This window comes from Monodon monoceros, unplaced genomic scaffold, assembly GCF_005190385.1.
Source record: "Monodon monoceros isolate NGI ecotype Baffin Bay Population unplaced genomic scaffold, NGI_Narwhal_1 Super_Scaffold_9, whole genome shotgun sequence".
Classification (NCBI taxonomy): domain Eukaryota; kingdom Metazoa; phylum Chordata; class Mammalia; order Artiodactyla; family Monodontidae; genus Monodon; species Monodon monoceros.
Window position 1 is genome coordinate 24,790,382 of NW_021703786.1, and position 27,627 is coordinate 24,818,008.

Genomic DNA, 27,627 nt, shown 5'->3' on the forward strand with positions numbered 1-27,627 from the left:
TGTCCCGCGGGCCGGGCATGAGCGCGGGCGCCGGTTCGGCAAGATGAGCACCGGGGGCAGCCCGGTTCGCGCCTATGATTTCCTGCTCAAGTTCCTGCTGGTGGGCGATAGCGACGTGGGCAAGGGCGAGATCCTGGCGAGCCTGCAGGACGGTGCGGCCGAATCCCCGTACGGTCACCCCGCGGGTGAGCACCGGGCCGGGAAGGAGTCGGGGTGGAGCGCGCGGGGACCTGGCAGGAGAGGGGCGCAGGTCCGGGAGTGAGGCCGGGGAGGACAGTGGAGGAGTGGGGGGAGCGCGCGGGGGCTGAGGAGGAGAGGGGACGCGGGCCCGGGGAGCGGAGCCGAAGACGGGAGCGAGAGAGGCCAGGGAGGCCGGGGAGGCGCGGGATCCCGGAGGGGAGCGCTCGGCGGGCCAGGGGAGCGCTCGGCTGGCCAGGGGAACGCGGGTCGCGGGGCCTGGGAGGGAAAACGAGGTCGCGGAGGCGCGGGGAGGAGAGGCGGTGGAACGCGCGGGGACCGGGGAAGAGAGGGGACGCGGACCCGGGGAAGGGAGCGCCGGGCTCAGGGCCGTCCAGGCTGTGCCTGGATCCCGCCCGCACTACGCGGGCAGCCCCGGCTGCACCCCCTGCCCAACCCCGGACGTGGGGGACCCAGGCAGCTCATGGGGGTGGGGCTGGGACAGGCGCACGCAGCGCGTGCGGCGGGAGCAAGCGGCTGGATAGGGCGCTGGGGTCCTCCCGATCTGGGGGTGACGGCTAGGCGGAGGAGAGCGTGCCGCCATGCAGCCCGGGTTTGGGGAGAAGGGGTTGCAGGGTTGCTCTGGGCTGCCTCGCAGGGAGGCCACACGTGTGCGCGACTAGTTTGGAAAGCACGCGTGGAGGGTACGGCGCTGGCGCGAGGGGACAGGAGCGTGGGATCGGAGCGCAGCGGGTGCAGGCTCCCAGGTGGTGGCTCTGCTCGTGGGTCGGTTGGAAGGGGAGGGAGAGAAGGCGCAGAGAACAAGTCTTGAGGCTTCTCCAAGGTGACGTGTAGAGGGGCTCCTTGCGCTGATAAACAAGCCTGGGAGGGCAAGGAACCCAAGTGACCCTAGGGAGCGTGACCTGGGGCGCAGGAAGGGAAGCAACGACAGAGAGTGCAGGAGAGTGGGTCCCAGGGTGAGGGGAAGCCAGAGCGCCCAGAGGGCAGCCGGCAGGGGGTCCCCGAAGTTTGTAGTTTGAGAGCAGCAGCCCTTGAGAGGGAGTGGACATTAAAAAGAAAAGAAGCGGGGCGAAGAGGAGAGTGCGTGGGCGGGAACTTGGGCCAGGAGGTGGGAGGACAACCAGGTGTCCTGTGGTCCCACAGGTCTTTACCCACCACAGGCTGCTTGGATGGTGCAGAATGAGTGGCTGTGGAAGGAAACCTTTGAGCTGTCATCTCAGGGGTGGGAGCCACATTTCCAACACAGACGCTGCTGCTCCTGGGCTTGCAGTCTGGTTCCTGGGGAGCCGAAAAGGGCAGCCCAGGGACTGGAGTCTTAATGTTCAAGCCAGCCTGGGGGTGCTTCCTGTCCTGATCAGGCAGGGTAGGATTGAGAAGACAGTGGGTGGCAAACTGAGTCGGGAAAGGTTCGAGATGGGGGGCATGAGCTGATGGTGAAAACCTGGATCCATCCTCACACTGCAGTGCATAGTAAGATTCATCCCCAGTCCTATGAAAATGCAGATTCTGATTCTAGAACCATGTCGTCCAAGATGATGCCATTAACCACATGTGTGGCTTTTTACATTTAAAGCACGCGTAGTTAAAATGAAATACAACTAAAACTGTGCATTAGCCACATTTTAAGTGCTGGACAGCCACTTGTGAGACGGCAGAGCTCTGCTGGACAGCACAGCGCTGGGTTTCAGCGGGGTGGGAGGTGGGGGCTGTGTCTGTTTCCTTCACGGCTGTGTCTTCTGGGCCTGGGGCTCAGTGAATGGATGGGCCAGAGGTGGAGTAACAAAACATTCAGCAAATAAAGCGCTGTGTATGTTTGGGGGAACAGGCTGTGGAATGTTTTCTGTTCTGTAGTAGGTGAACAGTGCAGGGGCAAATAGGAAGAATGTAGACAAATGTTTATAAAAGGAGGTCCTTCTGGCTGGTGTGAAGAGAGGCTTGGTGCTTCTGCTTCATTACTTTCATTCTATGTGCTGAACCAAGACTGCTAACAACTAGTTAGCGCTTTCTTCTCAAGGTTTTTCCTTAACACAGAGGGAGGATTTAGGCTAAAAAGACACTTTCCACGAAAGGTTTTGTTATCAGCTTGGCTTGAGACACTGTGGAAAAGACCCGGTATGATAGATGTGCCCTATGTGGGTTTTTGATTTACGGAAAGATTCTTCTTGGATTAAGAAAAGAGATTATGAAAAATTGTAAGAAATTGGAATCATCATCATTATTATTTTAAAGATACGTTTCACTTTGAAACAATGTACGTGCTCCTGGCAGAAAAGGTGAGGGCATTTCAGTCTCACAACCCATCCCCCTCCACCCGCCGCCTGAGTTTTCGGCCCGTGCTGTTATGTTCACATTGCCCAGGTTTCTAACACCCAATTCTGTATCGTAGCTACAGTGCCCACAGTTGCTCAGTGTTAATTCAACATTTCAGAGAACTCTGTGCTCACCGATAGTCCTTTTATTTTGCTGTCTAATTAGCTAATTTCATTTTCAATCATTTTTCAGGAAGGGCTTATGAGTATTACCTGCGCATTTTCATGTCTGACAGTGTCTGTCCATTGACTCTTATCTTTGAACAGTATCTTGGTTGGGTGTAATATTCTTAGCTTCTGTTTTCTTTCCCTCAACCCTTTGTAAGCATTGCTCCACAGCCCTCTGCCATTGGATGTGGGGAAGCCTGAAGTCAGCTGATTTTTTTCCCCATGTAGGTGATTTGCATTTTCTTCATGAATTTCTGACGGATTCCTTCTTCTTGCTTCATTTCATGAGCTTAACCAGACCATGTCTCAGAGCTGAATGCTTCATTTTGAACTCCTGGTACACTGAGTACTCTTTCAATTTGCATATTTCTTTTTTAATTTGAGGGAAATTTATTTTATGTCCTTAAAACATCTTCTGTTACATTTATTGGTGTTTCTATTTCAGGGACACCAGTTATATTAGTTTCCTGTGGCTGCTGGACAAATTGCCACAAACTTAGTGTCTGGAAACAACACAAATTTATTCTCTTCCAGTTCTGGGGGTAGGTAGTCAACACAGTCTCATAGGCTAAAATCAAGGTCGGCAGGCCTGCATTCCTTTCTGGACGTGCTAGGGGTGAGTCTGTTTTCCTGCCTTTTCCAGCTTCTAGAATCTGCCTGTGTCTCTTGGCTTGTGGGTCCTCCCCCACCTTCAAAGCCAGCAGATGTCTCCCATCTCCTCATTCTGATGTAGATTCTCTGCCTCCCACTCCACTTTTAAGAACCCTTGTGATCACATTGGGGCCGCTGGATGATCCAGTATAATCTCTGTAATTTAAGGTCACCTGATTAGCAAACTTTTTTTTTGAATTTTATTTCATTTATTTTTTTATACAGCAGGTTCTTACTACTTATCTATTTTATACATATTAGTGTATATATGTCAATCCCAATCTCCCAATTCATCCCTGACTAGCAAACTTAATTCCCCTTTTCCATGTAACCTAACATATCCACAAATTCTGGGGATTAGGACACAGATCTCTTTGGGTGGGCCATTACTCTGCCTACTACACTGATTATTCTCACGTTGGGCTGTTTTTATCTGTCCTCCATTCATGTCTTCTAAGTGCCTTGTTCTTTTTGTCTTTCTCTCTGCATTTCTGTGGTACTCTCAAGGCTTTCCTATTTATTGGTAATTTTTATTTTAGCAAACTGTTTCTAGCTGTTCTAACTTATTTGTTAATTCAGTACTGATGTCCTTTTGGTGTCTAATTTTTCCTTACTTTTACAATTTTCCTTTTTTTCAATTTTTAAAGAATTCTTTAAAAATTCATTAGATTAAAAACTCTCCTTTGGGGCTTCCCTGGTGGCGCAGTGGTTGAGAGTCCGCCTGCCGATGCAGGGGACACGGGTTCGTGCCCCGGTCTGGGAAGATCCCACATGCCGCGGAGCGGCTGGGCCCGTGAGACATGGCCGCTGAGCCTGCGCGTCCGGAGCCTGTGCTCCTCGCAACGGGAGAGGCCACAACAGTGAGAGGCCCGCATACCGCAAAAACAAACAAACAAACAAAAACTCTCCTTTGAACTCTTATTTTACCAACAGCGTGTTTTTATTAGGTGTTCCATTGCATGAAGTAACTGGGATGAGTTTCCTTCTGCTCCTGGGGTCATATTTCCTTTTAAGTTAGGTTCTATCTCTTTTCCCTTCCTTTTTAAACTTTTTATGGAAGTATGATTTACATATAGGTAAGTGTACCTATTGTAATTGCGTAGCTCAGTGAATTTTCACAAAGCTAACACGCCCATGCAACCAGTACCCAGGAAGCACAACACCAACAGGCCCCTGGGCCTCCAGCCCTCCCCCAGCCATGACACCCTGCAGCGTCACCACTGGCCTGGCTTCTGACAACATGGGCCACTTTTGTCTCATCCATTCTGTGTAAAAGTGAGAGCTGTAATGTGACTGCTTCTCTTGCTCCTGTTGTGTGAGACTCTCCTGGGTTGTGTATGGCTGTGGAAGGTTTATGATATCCCTGGTGTGAACGTACTGCGATCTGTTTATTTACCCATCATGCTGGGGTTGGCATTTCTGTGGTTTCCAGTTTCCAGCTGTTGTGATTCGTCCTGCTGTGAACATTCCCACTGTGCATCTTTAGAGTACAAAAGATGCGTTTCTGTCAGAATAGACCTAAACCTGGGATGGCCGAGTATTATGGTATGCATATGTTTAACTTAAGAAGATACTCCAAAATTGTTTTCAGTTTACGCTCTCACTGCAAAGATCGGGAGTTCTGTTTGCCCACATCCACATCAACATTTGGTTCTTGCTGTTTTGTATTCTAGCCGTTCTGGAAAGTATAGTGTAGTTGAATTTGCATTTTTCTGATGACTAATGAGATTGAACACCTTTGTCCATTTTTCATTAGGTTGAATTTATTTTACTGGTCAGTAGGTTGAATTTATTTTACTGGTCAGTATTTTACTGGTCTGGAAAGTATAGTGTAGTTGAATTTGCATTTTTCTGATGACTAATGAGATTGAACACCTTTGTCCATTTTTCATTAGGTTGAGTTTATTTTACTGGTCAGTAGGAGTGTTTGAAAAATGTATTCTGGCTGTGAATCCCTTGTCAGAAATACGTATTGTGAGTATCTACGCTCGTCTGTGTTGCCTTTCACCCCATTAATAGTATTTCTAAGAACAGAAGCCCTTCATTTTAACACAGTCCAAGTAAATGATGGGTGTTCATGGCAGGGACTCTGGGTGTGTTGAACAAGTCTCTGCCTGTCCCAGGGTGGGGCTGTCCCCTGAGGCTCCACCGTCTTATCTCTGAGGTTGGTGGCTGCCATCCCGCTGGGATGAGGGATGGGGGGAGGGGTCAAGACACATTTTTTTCTAAGTAGATATGCAGTGGGAGACCCCCTTTCCCAGCATTGCTCTGTCACCCTTGTCGCGGCCCAGGGACCGCACAGCCTCCCACCTGCATGCTTTCTCCTTTGCAGGTGGGTCTGCCCAGTGCTTGCAGGTGGCGCTGCTGCATTTCCCTGCGTCTTGCTCACACCCAGGCAGATCCGCCTGCACGTATTCTGTGCTCTGACAGAGTCTGGTGAGGCCTGGCTTCTCCAAGCTGGACCTTTTGTTTTCCTCTCAGCCTACTCATGGAGGGAAGGGCCCTTGGGTTCCTGACCCTGTCCTGTAACCTGAGCTCCGGGAGGAGCAGGAGGGGGAGTGTGGGCTGCGCAGACCCCTTGCCAGGTGGTCCATTGCCCAGGGAGCTGTCCTCCCCTCCCACGGGTGACGTGCACACTCCTGGTCCTGCCGGGCCCCTGCTGGCCCCGGAGCCTCACTTCTGTCCGGTGGGCTGGTGCCCAGTCCCGCATCCTCTCCCCTCAAAAGTCCTGCTCCAGGCAGAAGTGGAAAGAAGGCGTCATGGATGGACCTAGAGTCTGGCATACAGAGTGAAGTAAGTCAGAAAGAGAAAAACAAATACCATATGCTAATGCATATATATATGGATCTAAAAAAAAAGGTACTGGTGAACCTAGTTGCAGGGCAGGAATAAAGATGTAGACGTAGAGAATGGACTTGAGGACATGGTGTGGGAGGGGGAAGCTGGGGTGAAGTGAGAGTAGCATCGAGTATACACACTACTGAATGTAAAGTAGTTAGCTAGTGGGAAGCAGCAGCATAGCACAGGGAGATCAGCTCGGTGCTTCACGATGTAAAAAAGAAAAAAAAAGAAAGGAAAGAAAGAAAGCCTCAGCAGCTGGGCTCTGCCTTCTGTTAATCCTGGGTCTCCCCTGGGCTCCATCTGGGGTGTTCCCGGCACCAGGTCCATGCCCTTTCCTTCCCTGATTGCCGAGTTTCTACATTTTGTTCATTTCATTAGTGATGGGAGAGGAAAGTGGATCAAACTGACACCAAAGGCTGCAATCTCTCGCCTCCTAGTTTTTTTCCCAGCAGGAGACTCACTGTTTCCCCGACTACTCTCTTTTGGCTATTTCTCCAGCTTCCTTTTCCCAGCAGGAAGATCCCATCTTTCTTTCTCAGTTTCATTTTTGCCAAGAGATAAAAATAATAACTCCCACTTATTGAGAGTATAGAAGAACCATCTCATGAGACAGGTTATTTGTCCTTTCTCTTTGCCTTTGACAGTCTTTCCACCAGGAGGTTCACGCACTGTCCCGCTGCCTTCTAGCTGCTGCAGGCAGCTTAAAGCTACTCTGCCAGTTTCCTGGGCAACCACTTTAAGATTCAAAACACGATTTATAAAGTCATCACTTTCAAGTTTGAACTGAGAGTCGAGTCGTGTTTTATCCTACTTCTTCTTGGTGTAACTCCTTCACCTCCCTCGGTACCACTTGTGAGCACTCAATAAATTTAACGCGTTGGGTTTTTTAAATTATGTCATAAATACTTCCATGTGTTTGAAAATGATAAAATTGCATTTATATCAGATTTTCTCTTTAAAAGCCCTTGAATCGGCCCTACTTCCCCTGTGTCCTGTGGGGTCTCCTTTCTGCAGTGGTGACGGCCCCTTTAGTCTCACCTCTAACCCCTGCAGCCCCCAGCCCAAGGCGAACCTGATGTCAGGGGACAGGCAGGGAGGGACTCAGAACCGGCCAGCCCGGGTTCCTCCCAGACAGAGACTCAGCTACTGGGGCCAGAGGCCCACCCACCACCCCTTGTGTCCTCTGTCACTGGCACAGGACGCCTGAGTGGCTGCAGGGTGAGCACGGCTGGGCAAGCACAGCCTTGAGGTCCTGCCTGGGTCCTGCCAAGCCGCACCTGCTCACTCCTTGCTGGCCCAGGAGCTCAGGTTCGATGTGGCCGGTTGTGTGGGGTGAAGAGAAGCAGCAAGGCATGGGGAAGTGGCTGGTGTGTCACCAAGAATTTGCAGGCTGTGGGTTTACTTCACATTAAGAGATTGTTCCGGACCTTTGTTTCAAACTTTCCAGGCTTCTTTAGCTTCATTGGCTACAGAGAGTGAATTGTGTATAAGCAAAAGCAGAAGAGCTGCAGCACCCGAGGGGTTTGGACCTAAAAATATCCGTTATGTAGATTTTGTCAGATCCACAAACAAGACAATTTAAAGGGGTCCTGATATAAGATAATAGCTTCAGTGACAACTTCAGGGTTTACCTTCTTCAGAAGTGGGCTTGCCTCCTCGGAAGCCTCAACCAAATTCCCCACTTGACCTGGGTTGCCTTCCCCCTCCTTCTCTCCAGGAGCGAGATTGCCTGTCCACCCGCCCGTTTGCGGGGCCTCCAGGGGCTCCTGAACCTGGTCTGACTGCGCCGCTCTGGCTTAAGATGCCTCCAGCATTTCATCAGTCTGCTAATATGAACAACTTGTCTTTTTAGGTGGTCTTATTTTTGCCACAGCATGCTTTGCCTTTTGGGGACTTCATAATGGTAATCAATTACATTTCTGAGAATTTGGCCCCGTGGTTTGTATTTTCTTAAGTGGTTTTGGCATTTCAGGTCTTAACCTCTTTTTAACATGTTGCAAAGTCTAGAATCTGGTACCCAGGCCCCTGTCACCTTCAGGCTGCTGTGGGGACTTCTGACTTGAGTGCGACAGACCTGGGATTTTGGTTAATGGGGCCTTACAGCGTGACTTGTTTTCTAAGACTTGGCGGGTAGAGAGAGAGATCGGCATGCTTCTAGAATCAAGAGATGGAAAACGTCAGGGCCCCCAGTCTTCGAAGGTACCTGTCCTGGCATCTGTGCTGTGCCCGGCAACCGATCACAGCAGTTCCAGCCCCGGGACTCTGTGCCTGGCTTCTTAATCTTTCTCCGGATGCCGGCCTTTCCCACCCGAAACCACCTGCTGCTGGCCATCTCTTGGGAGATTGTGCCATAAAGCTGTTGATCCTGGGGTTTCCTCAGCCGAAGTGACACTCAGGCTGTTTTTTTGTTTGTATTCCAACCTCTTGAAGCTAATAATTAATGGTTACCCTCCCCTAAATGTGACTCAGCTGAGTTTACTCATGAATTTGAATCTTATGGTGACTCGTGACAGGACTGGCATTTTGTTTGATTAAAAATAAAAGCAAAAAAGTTTACAGAGGTAGAATCGTAACTACACATATTAAACTCTAGTTGACCCTGATATGTAAGGTTAAAAGTTATTATCTTAACAGGAAAAATAAATTGATAAGTGTGAAGAGTATTAAATTCTCTCTCAGGTGGAGAAACTCCATCTGGAAGTAAAATCTAGAAGGTAGACCACTGCTGAGTGGCCATGGTGTCCTGTTGGCCTGGTGTCTGAGAGCAAAAGCCCACGTTGTCAGACCTGCGGGGGCCCTGAGCTTCTGTCTGGAGCACCGTCTGGAGCACAGGGAGGTGGGAGGGGGCTGTGGGGGGAGGAGGTATGTTGTTGTTGATGGTGCACCATTTCCTAGGGCTGCCCTCACAACTATCACAAACTGGGGCGGCAGTGGGGGATGGCCTAAAACAACAGAAATGCACACTCTCCCCATCCTGGAGGTCAGAGGTCCGAAATCAAGGTGTCAGTAGGGCTGCCCTCCCCCCCGCCCCCACCAAGACTCCCGGGGAAGATCTGTCCTTGAGCCTTCCAGCTCAGGTGTTGCTGGCACCCTTGCCGTCCCTTGGCTTGTGGCAGTATCACCTCAATCTCTGCTTCTCCCTGTTTGCCTCCAAATCCTTATCAAGACAGTCCTAGATGGGGGGCCACCCTCATTCAGTGTGACCTCAGCTTGATGACATCTGCAAAGACTCTATTTCCAAAAAAGTTTCCATTCATATGTTCCGTGTGGACATGGATTTCGGGGGACACTATTCAACCCAGTACAGGTAGTGACACTCCCAAGATGGACAGTTTCCTTCTCCTGAGGAAGAGCTGGGACCCAGGCCCCAGTGGGAGCCCCTCTTCTCACAGCCTCAGGCCTGGAACCCCTCGCCCCTGTCGGCTCCTTGCCCCATTGGCTGGGCCCTGGGGCAGGAATGGCACCCCTGCCTTGCAGACCACCCATCTGTCCTCAGCTCTGTGGTCTGCCCTTGAGAAGGTCGTGGAGTGGCTCCCACAGCGTGTGGGCTGGCTTCTGCACTTGGTACGAGCCTCTAAGATCCCTCTGTGTTGTGCACAATTTCACCTTTTCTTCCTCCTGAGCGGGTGGACAGACCACAGCGGGCTGTCCAACCACCCCTGGAGGGATGTCTGGGTGCTTCCCAGTCTTCGGCAATCTGTGAGTAAAGCTGATATAAACAGTTGCATACGCGTTTTGTGTGAACTTGGTAAATATCTAGGAGTGGAATTGCTGGGTCATATGACGTGTATGTTTAACTTTATTAGAAGCTGCCAAACCGGGGACTTCCCTGGTGGTCCAGTGGGTAAGACTCTGTGTTCCCAATGCAGGGGGCCCAGGTTCGATACCTGGTCGAGAAACTGGATCCCGCATGCATGCTGCAACTAAAGAAGTCCGCATCCCACAACTAAAGATCCTGTATGCCGCAGCTAAGAGCCATTGCAGCCTAAATAAATAAATAGTAGATAAATAAATATTTAAAAAAAGAAAAAAGAAGCTGCCAAACTGTTTCCCAATTGACCCGGCCATTTTTCATTCCCACCCGCAGCCTATGAAGGGTACAGTTGTTTTGTGTCCTCACCAGCACTTGGTATTGTCAGTATTTTTTAATTTTGTTTTTCTCAATATTAGCCATTTTAATAGGTGTGCAGTGATCTCTCATTGTAATTTTAATTTGCATTTCCTAACAACTAATGAGGTTGAACATCTTTTCTTGTGCTCATTTGCCATCTTTGTGGTATTCTCTTTGGTGAGTGTCTTTCAACCCTTTTGCCCATTAAAATTTTTTTTTTTTTTTTTTTTTGCGGTACGCGGGCCTCTCACTGTTGTCGCCTCTCTCGTTGCGGAGCACAGGCTCCAGACGCGCAGGCTCAGCGGCCATGGCTCACGGGCCCAGCCGCTCCGTGGCACGTGGGATCTTCCCGGACCAGCATGTGGGATCTTCCCGGACCGGGGCACGAACCCGTGTACCCCGCATCGGCAGGCGGACTCTTAACCAGGGCGCCACCAGGGAAGCCCCTAAAATTTTTTTAAGTTGTTTGTTTTCTTATTATCTAGTCTTGAGGATGTTTAAATATATTCTAGATCCAAGTCCTTTATTAGAAATGTGTTTTTGGTTTTGTTTTGCGGTACGCGGGCCTCTCACTGTTGTCGCCTCTCTCGTTGCGGAGCACAGGCTCTGGACGCGCAGGCCCAGCGGCCATGGCTCACGGGCCTAGCCGCTCCGCGGCACGTGGGATCCTCCTGGACCGGGGCACGAACCCGTGTCCCCCGCGTCGGCAGGTAGACTCTCAACCACTGTGCCACCAGGGAAGCCCTAGAAATGTGTTTTGCAAATATTTTCTCCCAGTCCGTGGGTTTTCTTTCCATTTTATTAAGTATCTTTCAAAGAGCAGATGTTTTTAATTTTGAAGAAGTCCAATTTATCAATTTATTCTTTTATAGACCATGTTTTTGGTGTTGTATATAAGAAATCATTGCCGAACTCTTTGCCTAAGGTTACAAAGATTTTCTTTTGTGTTTTCTTATAGAAGTTTTAGTTTTACGTTTATGACTGTGACCCATTTTGAGTTGATTTCTTTTTTATTATTTAGTTATTTATTTATTTAGGCTGCTCTGGGTCTTAATTGCGGCTTGCGGGATCTTTGCTGCGGCATGTGGGCTCTTAATTGCAGCATGCAAACTCTTAGTTGTGGCATGCTTGAGGGATCTAGTTCCCCAACCAGGGATCGAACCTGGGCCCCCTGTATTGGGAGCATGGAGTTTTACCCACTGGACCACCAGGGAAGTCCCTGAGTTAATTTGTTTTTTAAAAAAATATTTATTTATTTATGCCCGCGTTGTGTTTTCATTGCTGCGCGAGGGCTTTCTCTAGTTGCGGTGAGCGGGGGCTACTCTTCATTGCAGTGTGAGGGCTTCTCGTTGCGATGGCTTCTCTTGTTGCGGAGCACGGGCTCTAGGAGCATGGGCTTCAGTAGTTGTGGCTCATGGGCTCTAGAGTGCAGTCTCAGTAGTTGTGGTGCACGGGCTTAGTTGCTCCTGTGGCATGTGGGATCTTCCCAGACCAGGGCTCAAACCCGTGTCCCCTGCATCGGCAGGCGGATTTTTAACCACTGTGCCACCAGGGAAGTCCCCCCTGAGTTAATTTCTTATATAACATGAGGTATGGACTGAGGTTCACTACTTTTGCGTAGGGATGCCCAGAAGTTACAGCACCATTTTTCAAAGTGTATGCTTTCTCTATTGCACTGATTTGTACCTTTGTCAAAAATCACTTGGCCAGGGACTTCCCTGGTGGTCCAGTGGTAAAGAATCTGCCTTCCAATGCAGGGGACGCAGGTTCGATCCCTGGTCAGGGAACTAGGATCCCACATGCCACGGGGCAACTAGGCCCACACACCACAGCTACTGAGCTCGCGTGCCTCAACTAGAGAGGCCATGTGCCACAAACTGCAGAGCCCACGCTCTCTGGAACCCGCGCCACAACTACAGAGCCCACCCGCCCTGGAGCCTGCGTACCACAACTAGAGAAGAGAAAAACCACATGCCACAACTAGGGAGAAGCCCTCGCGCTGCAACAAAGAGCCCACATGCCACAACTAAAGATCCTGCATGCTGCAACGAAGACCCCACGTGCCGTAACTAAGACCCGACACAGCCAAAAATAAATAAGTAAATAAATAATCTTTAAAACAACAACAACAACAAAAATCAATTGGCCAGGGCTTCCCTGGTGGCGCAGTGGTTGAGAGTCCGCCTGCCGATGCAGGGGACACGGGTTCGTGCCCCGGTCCGGGAAGATCCCACATGCCGCGGAGCAGCTGGGCCCGTGAGCCATGGCCGTTGAGCCTGCGCGTCCAGAGCCTGTGCTCCGCAACGGGAGAGGCCACAGCAGTGAGAGGCCCATGTACAGAAAAAAAAAAATCAATTGGCCATATTTGTGTGGTTTTATTTCTCATCTCAGTTCTGTTCCATTTTTCTGTTGTGTATTCTTATGCCAGTATCACACTGTCTTGACTAGTTTAAATATATAGTAAGTCTTGAAATTGGGTAGTGTGAGTCCTTCAACTTTGTTCCTTTTGTTCAAAAAAATTTTTTTTAAATTTTATTTATTTATTTTTGGCTGTGTTGGGTCTTCGTTGCTGCACGCAGGCTTTCTCTAGTTGTGGTGAGCGGGGGCTACTCTTCGTCATGGTGCGCGGGCTTCTCATTGCGGTGGCTTCTCTTGTTGGGGAGCATGGGCGCTAAGTGCGTGGGCTTCAGTTGTTGTGGCTCACAGGCTTAGTTGCTCTGCGGCATGTGGGATCTTCCAGGACCAGGGCTCGAACCCGTGTCCCTTGCACTGGCAGGCGGATTCTTAACCACTGTGCCACCAGGGAAGTCCCGCCGCCCTTTTTTTTTCATGGAGGATGGCAATGCTTTCCCTGGCAGTGTCACCCAGACTGTTGGGCTGTCCAGAGTAGGGCGGGGGGAGGCCCCTTCTGGCCTGACCGATGAACCCTATTGGTGGCCTTGATCTCGGGTGGCCTCAGCCTGCAGCGGCTTGAAGCAGCATTTCGGTTCCTGGCCAGAGATTGAGGTCTGGCAGTGGCAGTGAGAGCACTGAATCCTAGCCACCAGACCACCAGGGACCAATGGACAGTGACAAGGCCCTGACCCATCGCTGTGTAGAAATGAATTGCCACATAGAGACATAGAGATGGAAAGTAGTGAGGCAAGTAAAGTGTTTATTAGGAGGAAAAATAGTACGGTACCTGTGGATAGACACACGGGCGGGCTCAGAGAGAGTTGCACTGTTGTGGTAGTTTGAATCACTTTTATGGGGCCTTTCTTCCAGGTTTCCTTAGGCAATCTTGCTTTGCCTGGTTCTGAATCTATATTTGGTTTATCTCAGGGTCTTCCCATGTGTGCGTGCGCGCGCATCTCTTAGCCAAGATGGATTCTAGCGAAGAGGCCTATGGGTAGTTGACATCACTTACTATGGGGTGGCGCCCCCTCCCTTTTTGACCTCTAAGGAGCCTTTCTGTGCATGTGTACTCAGGGAGGTCTCCTTAACTTCAAGAATGAGGAATATGTGGTCTTTTATCTGGGCAGGGCCCAGCCTCCTCCATCATCCTGCTTTTATGGAGTTTCTGTCCACAGGGGAGAAACTGTTCAGCCTGGGGCCCATCCATCTCCTGCCTCAGCCTGAGTCCAGGTTCAGGGTGACCTCGAGACCTGGCAGGGGCAGCCCTGCAATTTGAAGGGACTGGGACCCTCTGAGGTGTCAGAGCTCTGGAAAGAGGGGGCTATCATCTGGCCACACCCGAGCGATGGTTAGGGAAGGCTCTGGGTTACTCCCCAGTTTCACTCATGGGGGATGATGTGCCAGGTCCCGCCGGTGTCTGGTTGGTGGGGCTTGTCCTTGCTGTGGGATTTCACAGGGTACCTGGACGCAGCAGCTCAGCACAGACACAGGCCGTTAGGGAACAAGGCAGGTGTGACAGTGGTCCCATCCCTGCCAGGGAGGGTGTGGGAGGGTTTAGCCCCCAGCGTGGGGAGTGAGCGGCTCAGGCAGCTAAGAGCTGGGAGCTGTGTGGATGAGCTGGGGCAGCCAGGCCAAGAGGAGCCTGGAAGCACCTGGGTCACACGGCTTTGCTATTTCACAGAGAAAAACCAGCAAGGAGAAACATGCAGGGAACATACTTTCCTTTTCAAAAAGGAGGTGGGGTAGATTCTGAAGAGGAGGGGGACTGGTGCTGATTTCAGTAACTGCTCTCTGTGTATGATTCTCATATGATGAACACACTTCAAATGCCCATTTAAAACATGACTTGCAGGACTTCCCTGGGGGTCCAGTCGTTAAGACTCTGCGCTTCGCACGGCTTCCATCCCTGGTCAGGGAACTAAGATTCCACATGCCACGTGGCCAAAAAAAACAAAACAAACAAAAAAAAACATGCATGACTCACTTTTAGAACCATTTAGAAACAGGAGGCAGCCCTGCAGGGGCAGGCTCTGGGCCTTGGCCATGGGTGAAGCTTGGGCTTGTACCTCAGCCCTGGGGCCTCCCTGCTTCTTCCATCCTGAGCCCCATTATGCAGCCCTCCCGCCCCCTTGGTCCTGCGAGGCACCCCAACATCTCCCAACAAAGTGCCCTTCTGATTGGGGAAGCCAGGCCAGAGTCGGTCTCTGGATAGCACATATGTATATATATTCTTTTAAGGTGAAATTCACATAGTATAAAATTAACCATGTTAAAGTGAACAGTTCAGTGGTATTTGGTATATTCACGACCCTGTAACTTTCTCATTTCAGAACATTTTTCTCACCCCCCAAATGGAAACCTGGACCCTCCCCCGCCCCTGGCAGCCAGCACCCTGCTTTCTGATACTTTAATTCAACATAAGACAAGTTCTCAAAAGTCAGGTCCTCATGATGAATATGTTTGTCAATGATACTTAACCAGTATTTACATGTTTGCGTCCTCTTGTTCTAGGAGATAGAATTCGGCAGGTGCTGGATGAGCTGAAATAGATTATTTACACATCACGTGGCCTCAAAGTGTAGGGAGTGTCTTGGCATTTGACATTTGCTGTTTTTCAGGCTAAAATTATCTCTTTTCTTGTCTCTGTTGTCCTGACTCACTCAGTGAACATTCCAACAGGCTTTGTTCTAGGAGCTTTTGTGTATTTTTATTTTGATGGACAGAGTTCTTGGTGAATTAGCTAAGTGCAGCGAATGTGCGTTACACCTTTTGACCCTAACACTGACAACACTACTGTCAAAAACATGAAGTAACAGAGAAGAGGAAATACAATAAATAGGAACAGAGCAAACACATAACAGGAGGAACATAAAACGGTTCAATAAATAAGTGTATGAAAAAAGAGACTCTTCTCCCAATGGGACTTCGAACCTGGTGTGAATGGGTGGAATTTGGGGGCTTCTCTGTGGCAGGTACAGCTGAGACAGAGGGTTTATCCTGGGACCCTAAGGCCTGGGGAAGAATGGAGCTTGTGCTGAGCTTAGGCCACTGCTGGCGGCAGGTACCAGACGTGAGCTGTCAGGGAAACTGAGGCACGGGGAGAGGGAGGAAGCCGTTGGTCGTCAGGACTGGGATTTGATCCCATGCATCACAGAGCTTCTCCCTGCAGGGTCTCCACAGTGCTATGTGGGGGACCTGTGGGGTCCCCAGGGGGCTAGCCCATCTCCATTCCCATTTTCCACCCTACAGATCAAATGGGGGGTGAGGGTGAGCAGTGTTTTTTCAAGCTTTATCTCCCACCCCTGGACCTCCCCTGCTCTGCCCTGTCCCCAATTCAAAGGAGGGGCCTTCCATGGGAGTGCACAGCTGCATAGATGGAGGGAAGTAGGCCGGGTTGCAGCTCTAAAGGACAGTAACACTGATGGAGACAGATTGGGCCTGGGTCTCCAAAGCATACGCGGCTCTGGGAGGGTGCCTCAGGGTCCCAGGCGTCAGGGTCAGTGTGCCAAGGGCAGGTGACCCGGCAGGGCTGTCCTGGTGGGAACAACCACCAGAGTCAGAGTTTAGTTTGGGTCCTGAATGTTAATAGTTAGATCATTATCATTGAGTTGGATTTTCTTTTATTTTTTGGCCGTACTATGCGGCCAAATCTTAGTTCCCTGACCAGGGATTGAACCCATGCCCTCAGCAGTGAAAGGGCAGAGCCCTAACCACTGGACCACCAGGGAATTCCTGTAGATTTTCTTTTAAATACATGTTCACTATTAGTGAAATTCTGGGGTGTGGGAGGCATTGTGCTCTGCTTTGGGAAGATGTTAAAATGTGTCTTCCGCAGCTTTTCCAGGATTTGTGTGTCAGGTTTCCTCTGTCACTCTCTCCAGTCACTGTACTTCATGGGTTTTCTGTCAGGGCATTTTTTGGTGCAAACAAAAAAGTCAACTCAAAGAAGCTTAAGCAAAAAGGAGTTTGTGGCCTTATGTAACCGACAGGTTGAGCGGTGGGCCTGGTTTGGGGCTAGATCCTGAGGCTGAGCCATTCTGGACTCTCTCCACTGTTCCTTCTCCCCAGAGCTGCTCCCCACGTACACCCCATCCCTGATTCTTCTGTGTGAAGGTTAATTTCCACCTGGGGAGGAAGCATGTGCATCATGGACGTTCATTAATTTATGGAGAACTGTAGATGTGATCAATAGTTTCAATTTGTTTAGATATCATTATCTTAGTAGGAGTAGGTGATACACAGTGTGAAAGGAAAGAAACCATCACTTTATAAGTTACATAAAGTGTAATCAAAACTGCCAAAAATCTGGAGAAACTACTTTTAAGTAGACAGTCCTAAAACATAATTATTCCTAAAGAGTTCACCTGAAAGCTCTTATCTCGTTTACATTTAATTTGCTTGAAAGTTTCATCACATCAGGTTATTTTTCTTGTCGACAAATTTTGTGACAGGAATTATACAATCTTATTTGATTTCTGGTTAACCTACATACAAAGTAGTATATACTTAATGTTGATGACTTTAAAGGTATGTCTGTATTGGGGCTTCCCTGGTGGTCCAGTGGCTAAGATTTTGCACTTCCACTGCAGTGGGGCGAGTTCAGTCCCTTGTCGGGGACCTAAGATCCCGCATGTCGCGTGGTGTGGCCAAAAAAACCCAAAGATATGTCTTTATAATTAAATCAATAAACTCAAACTTGTTTTCATTCATTAAAAATTAACCCTAGATCATGTGATCCTGAAGTTCATTTGGGTTCATTCCTTTTATATTTCTGAGTATTTGTATAAGTGCTTATTATCCTTTAAGCCAATTAAAGAGCTCTTTTACAAATTAATTTTGGCAATGCCACACGTCTACAACACACACATTTACAGATATATACAAACACACAGACGCAAACAGAGACCCCAGTTCCCATTCCAGAGTTTCAACCATGAATCATGTACAATAATGTAAAACACGTAAGTTACAAAAGATGTTGGATTCAAATTGGGTTTCTTGCAGATGGAACAAATCAAGTTCACCTGTTTAGATGGCTAAATCCTTTTTACTAATATTTATGGAAAAGACATTTAAGATTTGTATTGCCCTTGACAAATCAGGTTCCAAATTACCTATCCCTCTTTTGTTTTCTCCCTTGGATAAGAGTTACCTTCTTGAGGGACTTCCCTGGTGGTCCAGTGGTAAAATATCTGCCTTCCAATGCAGGGGAAACAGGTTCAATCCCTGGTAAGGGAACTAAGATCTCACATGATGCGCGGCAACTAAGCCCACGCGCCACAACTAGAGGGAGAAAACCCGTGTGCCACAACTAGAGAGAGAAGCCCGCGCCACAACGAAGAGCCTGCACACCGCAACCAAATCCCGCCTGCCCCAATGAAGATCCCACGTGCCGCAACTAAGACCCAACGTGGCCAAAAATAAATTAAATTAAATTAATATTCAAAAAAAAAAGAGTTACCTTCCTGAAATTTGCATTAAAGAAGATGGCCTGCATAAGAGCTCCTGGAGAAGACTGGGTAGAACATTTCTATCTCAAAGGCAGAGGAGGAAAAATGCAAGTTGTCCTAGGAGGATTTTCTTTCTTCCCTTAAAGCCAGATTTTTTTTTTTACTTACAGCCTCTTAAGATAAATAGGGGAGATTATGGGAGTGGTAAAAGGATTGGTGGGCCTAGGGCTGTTTCTGGAGCCACACCTTTGGTCCTGTAAACACTAGAGTTCTAAAACAAGGACAGCTGTTTTTAATTCCTCAGATAATTGGGTGGCCACCTAAATGATATCAAAGTACCCACATACTCATCCACCTCTGTGGGAATGTTTTTCTTTCCTTCATTTAGCTTAGAGGAGAAGGCCAAAAAAATTTTTTTTTTTCTATCAGGCTCTGAATATCAGCTATGGTCACAGGTTTAGACAGACCTGTGGCCTCCCATCTTGGTAATCCATTTACAAAACCTTTTGATGATCTTCCCTGGGTTTAAGAAATTCTTTAACTATGGCCCTCAGTTCAACCTTTGACCCCAAGAGGCTCACCTATAACCTCAGGTGGTCCCATTTCTAAAGATAACCATTTAGGGACTTCCCTGGTGGCACAGTGGTTAAGAATCTGCCTGCCAATGCAGGGGACATGGGTTTGAGCCCTGGTCTGGGAAGATCCCACATGCCGTGGAGTAACCTAACCTCGTGTGCCACAACTACTGAGCCTGCACTCTAGAGCCTGCGAGCCACAACTACTGAGCCCGTGTGTCACAACTACTGAGCCCGTGTGCCACAACTACTGAAGCCTGTGCGCCTAGAGCCCGTGCTCCGCAACAAGAGAAGGCACTGCAGTGAGAAGCCCACGCACCGCAACAGAGTAGTCCCAGCTCGCCACAACTAGAGAAAGCCCATGCCCAGCAATGAAGACCCAATGCAGCCAAAAAAAAATAAATGAATAAAAATTAAAAAAAGGAGGATGGAGTAGTAGTTATGGCAGTTTTATAGTCTTTTATTGTAGGTACCTTTTATATGATCAACCTTTCATTAGCCTTCTACAACAAATCCTTCAATGAGGCTATTTTGGAATATTGAAGCCTTTTGGGGCTTTTGCATACTAATTAAAATAGGTACAATAGTTTAAGATGAGAGCTTTACAATTTAGGAGTCCTTCCAATTCAAAGGATCCAAGAAGATAGCCCTACAAATAATTTCTGCTGCTAATCCAATTTTAGAAAAAAGAAAAGCTCTTATCACTCTTTTTTCCAGCAGACCCTGTGGGCAGGGGTCCAGGAGACTGACTGACATGGTAAGAAATTACCCTCTGCTGGCTTCTTCTGACTGTTCACGGAAAAATCAGTTTGGAATGCCAAAAAAGAATCCCAGCTTGGTCATTTCAGGGCAGGATTTCCTTTGATTCCCAGTTAGGTAAGCACTTGCAAGCATCAGCTCTATATAAACCCAGCTGGTATCCCCATAGGTGGCTGTCCATTCAGGAGCTGTTTGACCTTTGAAGCACAATTTCCCATTATCAATTTGGTTGCCTAATTCAGAGAAAAGATATGATCTGAACAACTTTCTGAGGACAGTATGGTTGTGGGTGCTGCTTCTGAGTCTAGCTCTCCAAGGAATTACGCTAGGGTCGGTTCAGCTCTTTTACATGTCTTGGTTTCTCCCTCTGACAATCTAAAACCGCTGTGGGTGCTTGGAGCACTAGGTGATCAGCCTTTATCTCCTGCGTCCCTGGAAGAGCAGCATTTACTTAATTGTTGTAGTGGGATCTGCTGTAGTACTGCTACACATCCGAAAAATTGATCCTCAGACACTTCCACTAGGTTCTCAGTCACCTGAGGACACCTTGTGGCCAGAAGGAGCAGGTGTTCCTTGTTCTTGGGGCTGAGCAAGCTGTCTCTTGTTTCACTGGGCAAACCATTTGCTCAGACCATATATCAACTTGTTTTTTTGTTTTGTTCGTTTTTAATTTAAGCTAAATTTAACGAAACTCCAGCCACCTATGTTTCCCGGGGCCTGCTGCCTAGATCCCCCTAGGACCCTGCCAAGGAAATGCACTGGTGCCCCTTAAGACTCCAAGTCTTAAGTACAAAATAGCTTGAAAAAAATTTGTAGGGTCATCACTTAAATAATAAGATCTGGACATCAGGAGAACTCACCGGAATACCTGAAGAGTTCCAAGAAGCAGGTGGGGCTCAAAGGGCTAGTACCGAGCACCAGTTTAGGGTAGACCCCAGGTATCCTCTGGTGGGTGTCTCTGATATCCTGCCAACTACGCCATGCATGTTGACGAAAAAATTAATCAATAGTTGGTCTAAGAAAGGAATGGAAAATTTTATTTGCACCAACCTGAGGATTATAACCTGGGAGACAGTCTTTCAGAAAGCTCTGAAAACTGTCAGAGGTCAAAGTACAATTATATACGTTTTTGAGACAAAAGGATATACATCAGATGACATATTGACAGTTTCTACAATCCAGGTCTGCTCCTGCAAAACAAAACTGGGTCATCGTGACCCCTTAAACATTAGGAAGGAAGGTTATCTCCTGAGGAGTTATCAAGTGCTAAGCAGGTCATCCTGACGGTTTACAAAATTAAGAAGGAATGTTGTCTCCTAAGGAGGTCTGGTCAGTGCAGATGCACAATACACACTAAAGGGGAGCCAGGAGGCCCATAAGGGCAGAAAACCTTTTTATGTTTAAGTTTTTCTTGTCTTGCCATAAAACATGAATTTTATTTCATCACCCCTGTGCACATACGTACACACATTTTGTCTTTGCATAGTTGAGATAATACTTCATACCTAATTTCATATTCTACACGTTTTTACTTTAAATTCTTGGTGTGATAACTTGGGAGAAACTATGTCTGTGTTTTAGCCCTGAGTCCAGCGGAGACAAGGGTGTGTGAGTGGCTGCCACTCGGCAAACCCAGGGCCAGCAGGCCATGCGTGGAGCCAGCTGCTGAACGGTTCAGGGGGCTCCTGCTTGCCCACCCTTTGGGCAGCGGCGGGGGCCTGGGCGCTGAGCTGGAGGCAGTGGTGGTGCGGGAGGAGTGGAGGGAGGTTGGAGGCCCCGCTCCACAGAGCAAGTGGGCGAGGCCGGTGGGCGAGGGGAGGGTCCGAGCAGGGCCCAGTCCAGCCGTCTCTGTGAGTCCTGGATCTGCACCGGTAGGTAGTCCTTTCTCCCCCAGCGTGAGAGAGTTTCTCTTATCTGCACCTTTTACCTGAGCATAACTGTGGAAGTGCTTTGCTTTAAGCCACCCTGACCCTCTTTCACAGGCATCGACTACAAGACCACCACTATCCTGCTGGACGGCCGGCGGGTGAAGCTGCAGCTCTGGTGAGTCAGGGGTTCTGCCCGGCCCCTGAGCACAGGGCAGGTCTGTCCAGGCCCTCAGGGGCTCTGGTACCACCTGTGGGAATATCCACTGCTTCTGCCCCAGCCTGACCTAGTGCCCCCCGAGGAAGATGAGATCTGTGTGGGCCTTGGAGTCTGTCCAGAGCATGTGGACGTGCTTCTGCTTCTGCCTCTCTAGTGCCCAGAGGGGCTGTGTGTCCTGACCAAGATCAACAGGACGGAGGGTGGAGGGTAGGAGGGCAAGAGGTCAGGGTGCAAGAGGTCAGAGCAAATGGTTTGCCCAGTGAAACAAGACCCAGCTCTGGCCTGGGTCTCTTTCTTGGTCCCCACTCCAGGCAGCCCTGGCTCTGAGACTCTGGTCACACCCCTGCCCCTCCAGTTCTGGGGATGGGGGACTAGGGTTTTACTGCTGTGACTAATCCCTGAGTTGCCCCCAGCCCATGTGGTTTTCCTGACCACTGTCACTAGCCCCTGTGTCATCCCCTCTCCTGGACCACCTGCATGGTCACTTGCATGGTTCCCTTCTCCCGCCTGACCATGCCAGACCTCTCCCCAAGCCACAAGTGTCTGCAGTGGCCTGGAGCCCCTTCTCCCACCCCCATCTGCCCCTAATCAGGAGCAGTCAGCCCCCAAGTCTGGGCCAGGAAGCCTCTCCCACACGGCTTGTGGGATCTTAGTTCCCTGACCAGGGACTGAAGCCACCATGCCCTTGGCAGTGAAAGCCAGGAGTCCTAACCACTGGACTGGCCAGGGGATTCCCATGATCTTTTAGAGTTAATTGGAAGTGGAGTGACCCCACCAAATCCTTTGGCCTATTTCTCCCACAGTGTAGACTCACATTCCTTACTACACAGCTTTATCTCCAAATTTTTAAAAATTAAAAATTTTTAAAAACTTAAGTTAGACTTATTGAAATGTCAGAATTATTATGTTGAAACCCATCACTATTTTCTCTAGTTGACTTTTTAAATAATTAGAAAAGAGAATGAGCCCAAAAGGACATCCCAATGTCCAGATCTCTCCAGGGATAAGGTGCCCAATGTCTTGTTGGGGGCTCGGACTTTCTGTGGGATGGCCACCAACTGACAATTGTAAAATGCATTTGCTCTGGCTCCCGAGTTCAAAAACCTTGTTGTCGGGAAGCAGTGATTTCTTCTTACAGACTTCCAACATCTTTTCCAGGGATACGTCGGGTCAGGGAAGATTTTGTACCATATTCCGCTCCTACTCTCGGGGCGCACAGGTAACACCCCTGAACCAGGAGGTCAAACTGACTTTGTTTTTCTTTTTTGTTTTTTATTTATTTATTTATTTTGGCTGCTCTGGCTCTTAGTTGCAGCACACAGGCTTCTTAGATGTGGCACGCAGGCTTCTTAGTTGCAGCATGCGGACTCTTAGTTGAGGCATGCATGTGGGATCTAGTTCCCTGACCAGGGATCGAACCCGGGGCCCTGCATTGGGAGCACGGAGTTTTACCCACTGGACCACCAGGGAAGTCCCTCAAACTGACTTTGAATAATGACTCTTGGAACGTTCTTTAATGGATACTTGGAGGACAAGGCAATTAGCTCACATACAAGTTGATGCCAGAGTCTAAAAAGTGTTGCCCTGGACTGTTTGGTGGCTCCCAAGCCCTCTGCATCAGGCATGTGTGTGTGCATGTGTTACACGTGTATGTACGTGTGCACGAGCAGTGTGTAGGCACGTGCATCTACACGTGTGTGTACATAAATATGCAGGCATGTGGGCTGTGTGTGCACCGTGTTCATGTGCGTGTGTGTCTGTACGTATGTGAGAGCCCTCCGTCCAGGTGGGTGGGCTCTGAAGTCCCCCCGCATTCCGTGTCCCTGGACCAGCTCATGAATGTGGGGAATTGAATTCCAGTCCCCAGCTCACATTCACATTTGAGGGTTTATCAGTGAGCTTATGAAATATCACTGGAAGTGATCATATAACTGCTACATTTGGCAGACAAATCGAAATAATATGTTTTGTGTTAACATAAGTAAAATGGCTATTTAGCTGGTTGTGAGCGTGTGCCTGAGTGGCTTGCATTGCCACAAGTGACTGTGCCTCCCCCAGGGTGTGATCCTGGTCTACGACATCGCAAACCGCTGGTCCTTTGATGGCATCGACCGGTGGATTAAGGAGATTAATGAGGTATGACATGGCCAGGGCTCCGTCCATGTGGCCCTGTGAGGGGGGTGGGGGGGCTGGGGCGGCCAGGGCACGAGGCTCCAGCCACAGGGAGGAGGACACGTCGTGTCCCAGCACAGGATCGGGCCCTGCATGCAGTCAGGTAGGTTGATAGGTGGTGACCAGGCTGCTGCCTGCTGGCACCCTGACCGGCCCAACTGCCAGTGGAGACGTGGAGTGGTCAGTCCCACCCACTGAGTGAGTGTCCTGGCGCGGCCATAACAACTCACCACAAACTGTGTGGCTGAAAACAACAGAAACGTATTCTCTCAGTTTTGGAGGTCAGAGTCCAAAAGCAAGGTGTTGGCAGGGCCGCGATCCCTCCAAACACTCGAGAGGAGGATCCTTCCCGTCTCCTGCAGTTTTTGGTGTTGCCGACAGGCCCTGGTCCTTGGCCTGTGGATGTGTCACTCTGTCTCTGCTCTACCATCACGTGGCCTCCTCCCTGTGTATCCTATGTCCTCTCCACTTCTTATAAGGACACAGTGACTGGATTTAGGGTCCACCCCAAGATCCCATCTTAATTAATTACATCTGCACAGACCCTCTTTCCAAAAAAGGACACATTCTGAGGTTCTGAGTGGACACCATTCACCCCGGACACCCATGGTACCAACAACAAAGCCTTCACGTGACCCACTTTCCTTGCCCTTCTGTCACCCTTTAGCACGCCCCGGGGGTCCCTAAAATCCTGGTGGGGAACCGCCTGCACCTGGCTTTCAAGCGGCAGGTCCCCACGGAACAGGCCCAGGCCTATGCGGAGCGCCTGGGTGTGACATTCTTCGAGGTCAGCCCGCTGTGCAATTTCAACGTCACTGAGTCCTTTATGGAGCTGGCCAGGATTGTGCTGCTGCGGCATGGGATGGACCGGCTCTGGAGGCCAAGCAAGGGTAGGTGTCCATCCAGTCCACCCTGCAGCCCCGCCAGTGCTCAGCCTCCCAGGACCCATTCCCCGGGCCACTGTCTCCATTCTCCTAAATCAGGGCTTCTGCCGCTTGGCACTAGTGCCATTTTGGATGGAGTGTCCTCTGGTGGGGGCACTGTGTGTGCTGTGGGTGAGCTGCATCCCTGGTCTCCCTGCCCCCATTTGTGAAAACCACAAATGTCTCCAGACTTTGCTGAATGTCCTGGGGAGTCAAAATCGCCCCCAGTTGAGAAGCACTGTTATGAACATTATTTGTTAGGACCTTGATTCCAAAAGGAGCCAAAGTCCTGGGTCGTGTTTCTTCTGTCTGATCCTCCAGGGGTTGAGGGGTGTCCCGACTGCATCAGGGGTGAGATGCCGTTCCTCCTCCCAGCAGGCCCCTGGGAGCCCCTCTCTATCTGAGCAGGGACCCTGACTCACAGAATGAACGATGTAGGTAAAACATAAATGACAGCATTTGCTTTTCTGGTGTGTTCTCCAATACGTCTTTATAAAGCTGATAACACACGTTTTTGGTGTCAGCTACTCAGTTGGGGAAGCACGTCTCCTGAAGCCCTTGGTCTCCGACCCCAAAAGTTGGTCATGTTAGTCCTGAGGAGACCTCATTGGCCATCGCTGGGCAGTCCACTCACCTCTCAGACCTAGAGGGAGAGATGGTGGGGGTCTCAAGTTTGGGGACAAACTGGATTTAAGGTGATGAAAGCAGGACCATCCATCTCCAATCACTGCACATGGGCACAGGGTGGGACATCTTGCTCCAGAGTCCCAGAGAGGAGGGCGGACAGGTGTGTGGCTGGCCCTGCGTTGGCCCCGTGCCCAGGACAACACAAATGAAATCGGTTTTCTTTTCTTTCCCAAGTACTGAGCTTGCAGGACCTGTGCTGCAGGGCAGTGGTGTCCTGCACGCCCGTGCACCTGGTGGACAGGCTGCCGCTGCCCACGACCCTCAGGAGCCACCTCAAGTCCTTCTCGATGGCCAGCGGCCTGAATGCCAGGGTGATGCACGGCCGCCCCTGTTCCCTCGCCACCAGCTCCAGCCACAAGAGGACCAGCCTCCGAAAAGCGAAGGCCGCCCACCTTCCCCAGAGCCCCCCCAAACGCTGCACCAGAAACAGCTGCAAAGTCTCCTGAGGAGGGCGCGAGGCAGAGGAGTGGCACAGGTGGGAGGCAGGAGGCCACTCTGGATGCAGACACCCGCCAATGTCACAGTGACCACGCGGCCCTGAGCAATGAAACTGTGGCCAGTACCCTGCGTACCTGACATGTCTGCATGGACAGGCGTGGGGCTCTTGTTTCAGACGTGTGTTTATAAAGGGATGACCTTCTCTTGGTAACATGATTCTGAATGCTACTTAGATCATGATTGCAGTGCAATTTTTTTCTTAAAATAAGTGCTTTTTATAAGAATGGTGACATGTGTGTGATGAGTATAAATTCTAGAGAATGAAAAGCAAGGATGGAGAGAGAAATTAGAGTCTTTGACATTACGCAGGGCCTTTTTGTAAACCTTTTTAATGTCAAAGCACTAATTTATAAAATGCCACAGATAAGTTAGAGATAAGGTACAACAGATCTGTCCAGCTTGTGTATGAAACGGATTTGATCGAGTTTTTGCTATGTTATTTACTACGTTTTGGGATTAATAAGTGATTTATATGCATATTTTTCTGTAAATCTACATTTTTTTGTACAAGATGTTCCATGAGTTATGAAGCTAAGGGAAGAAAATGCCAAAGATATCTCTAGTTACAGCGAACATACCACAGCACGGTTACACCAGGTCCAGATCGGCAAGAAAATGTCACTCAAAGCCTGAAGTTTCAGCTAAGAGTGAAGTGAACACTGTTGTTTAAGAAAATGTTTCTCAACAATAAAAAGTATACTTGCTTCTTGGTAGAATTGTTGGCTGCTTCTTTCCAATTTTCCTTTGGAAAGAATGGAAAGTTATACTTCCATTCAATGGAGAAGTGGTGTACTTCCATTGCCCTTTTTTTTTTTTTTTTTTTTTTGCGGAACGCGGGCCTCTCACTGTTGTGGCCTCTTCCGTTGTAGAGCACAGGCTCCAGACGCACAGGCTCAGCGGCTATGGCTCACGGGCCCAGCCGCTCCGCGGCACGTGGGATCTTCCCGGACCAGGGCACGAACCCATGTTCCCTGCATCGGCAGGCAGACTCTCAACCACTGCGCCACCAGGGAAGCCCTGTTGCTCTTTATTCCATTTGCTTTATCACCTGTTTCAGGCACCACAATCAGTGCTAGTGCCTGGTGTTGGCAACAAGGCTGTGTCCCTGTGCCACTGATTGAAAGGATGCCTTTTCCTGAAAAGAACACAGAGACATACAGTGGGGAATGAAGGACCAGCCATCCAGCGGGTGCCTGTCTGCGGAAATAGTGGGCGGTACTCTGGCCCCAGTGGACATGTTGTCACCTCCCTGCATGAGCATAAAGATCAGAGCTGACTCAGCTAAGACTCTGGGCAGGGTCTCCTTCCTGGTTCTACCACTAGATTCTCTGTGGCAGCTGGAGGTTGCAACAATGGATTAAAGAAAAAATAACTTGAAAACATATAGATGTCCTCGGTTTCTGTTATTTACAGATTTTTAGAAATTTAAAGGACCCTAGAATTGGGAGCAACACTTTTATTCAGAGACGGTGGAGCCGAGTCCCCGAAAGGAGGAATGTGCTCGGCCATGGCTGGTCACCCAGCCCCCTGGGCACAACAGGGACAGATGTACACAGGGGAGCAGGCGAGGGCATAGCAGGTAAGCCTTGAGGGGACGGTCCCTCTGCAAGGGGCTGCGGGCCTGGGAGGACTTGCTGCCAGGCCATCACACCCTTCTCTCTGCTAGGCAGTGGATGAGAGAGGAGAGTGAAGGGCTGACCTGCTGACCACGAAGCCTGATGGCTGCGGTGGGGTGTCACTTCCCCGACTGCCACAAGCAGAAACGAGGAGTGGTCCACCCTGAATGCGAGCCCCTCTCCCCTGCTC

At 49.5% G+C, this 27,627-nt stretch overlaps 1 protein-coding gene across 1 annotated transcript; it reads left to right on the forward strand.

Annotated features, from left to right (window-relative positions):
- On the forward strand, positions 1-26,525 carry RAB40B (RAB40B, member RAS oncogene family). The gene is given in 7 exon segments (XM_029213327.1): positions 1-185; positions 21,439-21,499; positions 22,700-22,760; positions 23,600-23,677; positions 24,381-24,603; positions 25,498-25,734; positions 25,737-26,525. Coding segments are annotated over 7 exon segments (930 nt in total). The 5' UTR covers positions 1-43; the 3' UTR covers positions 25,865-26,525.
- Positions 26,526-27,627: the final 1,102 nt, after the last annotated feature.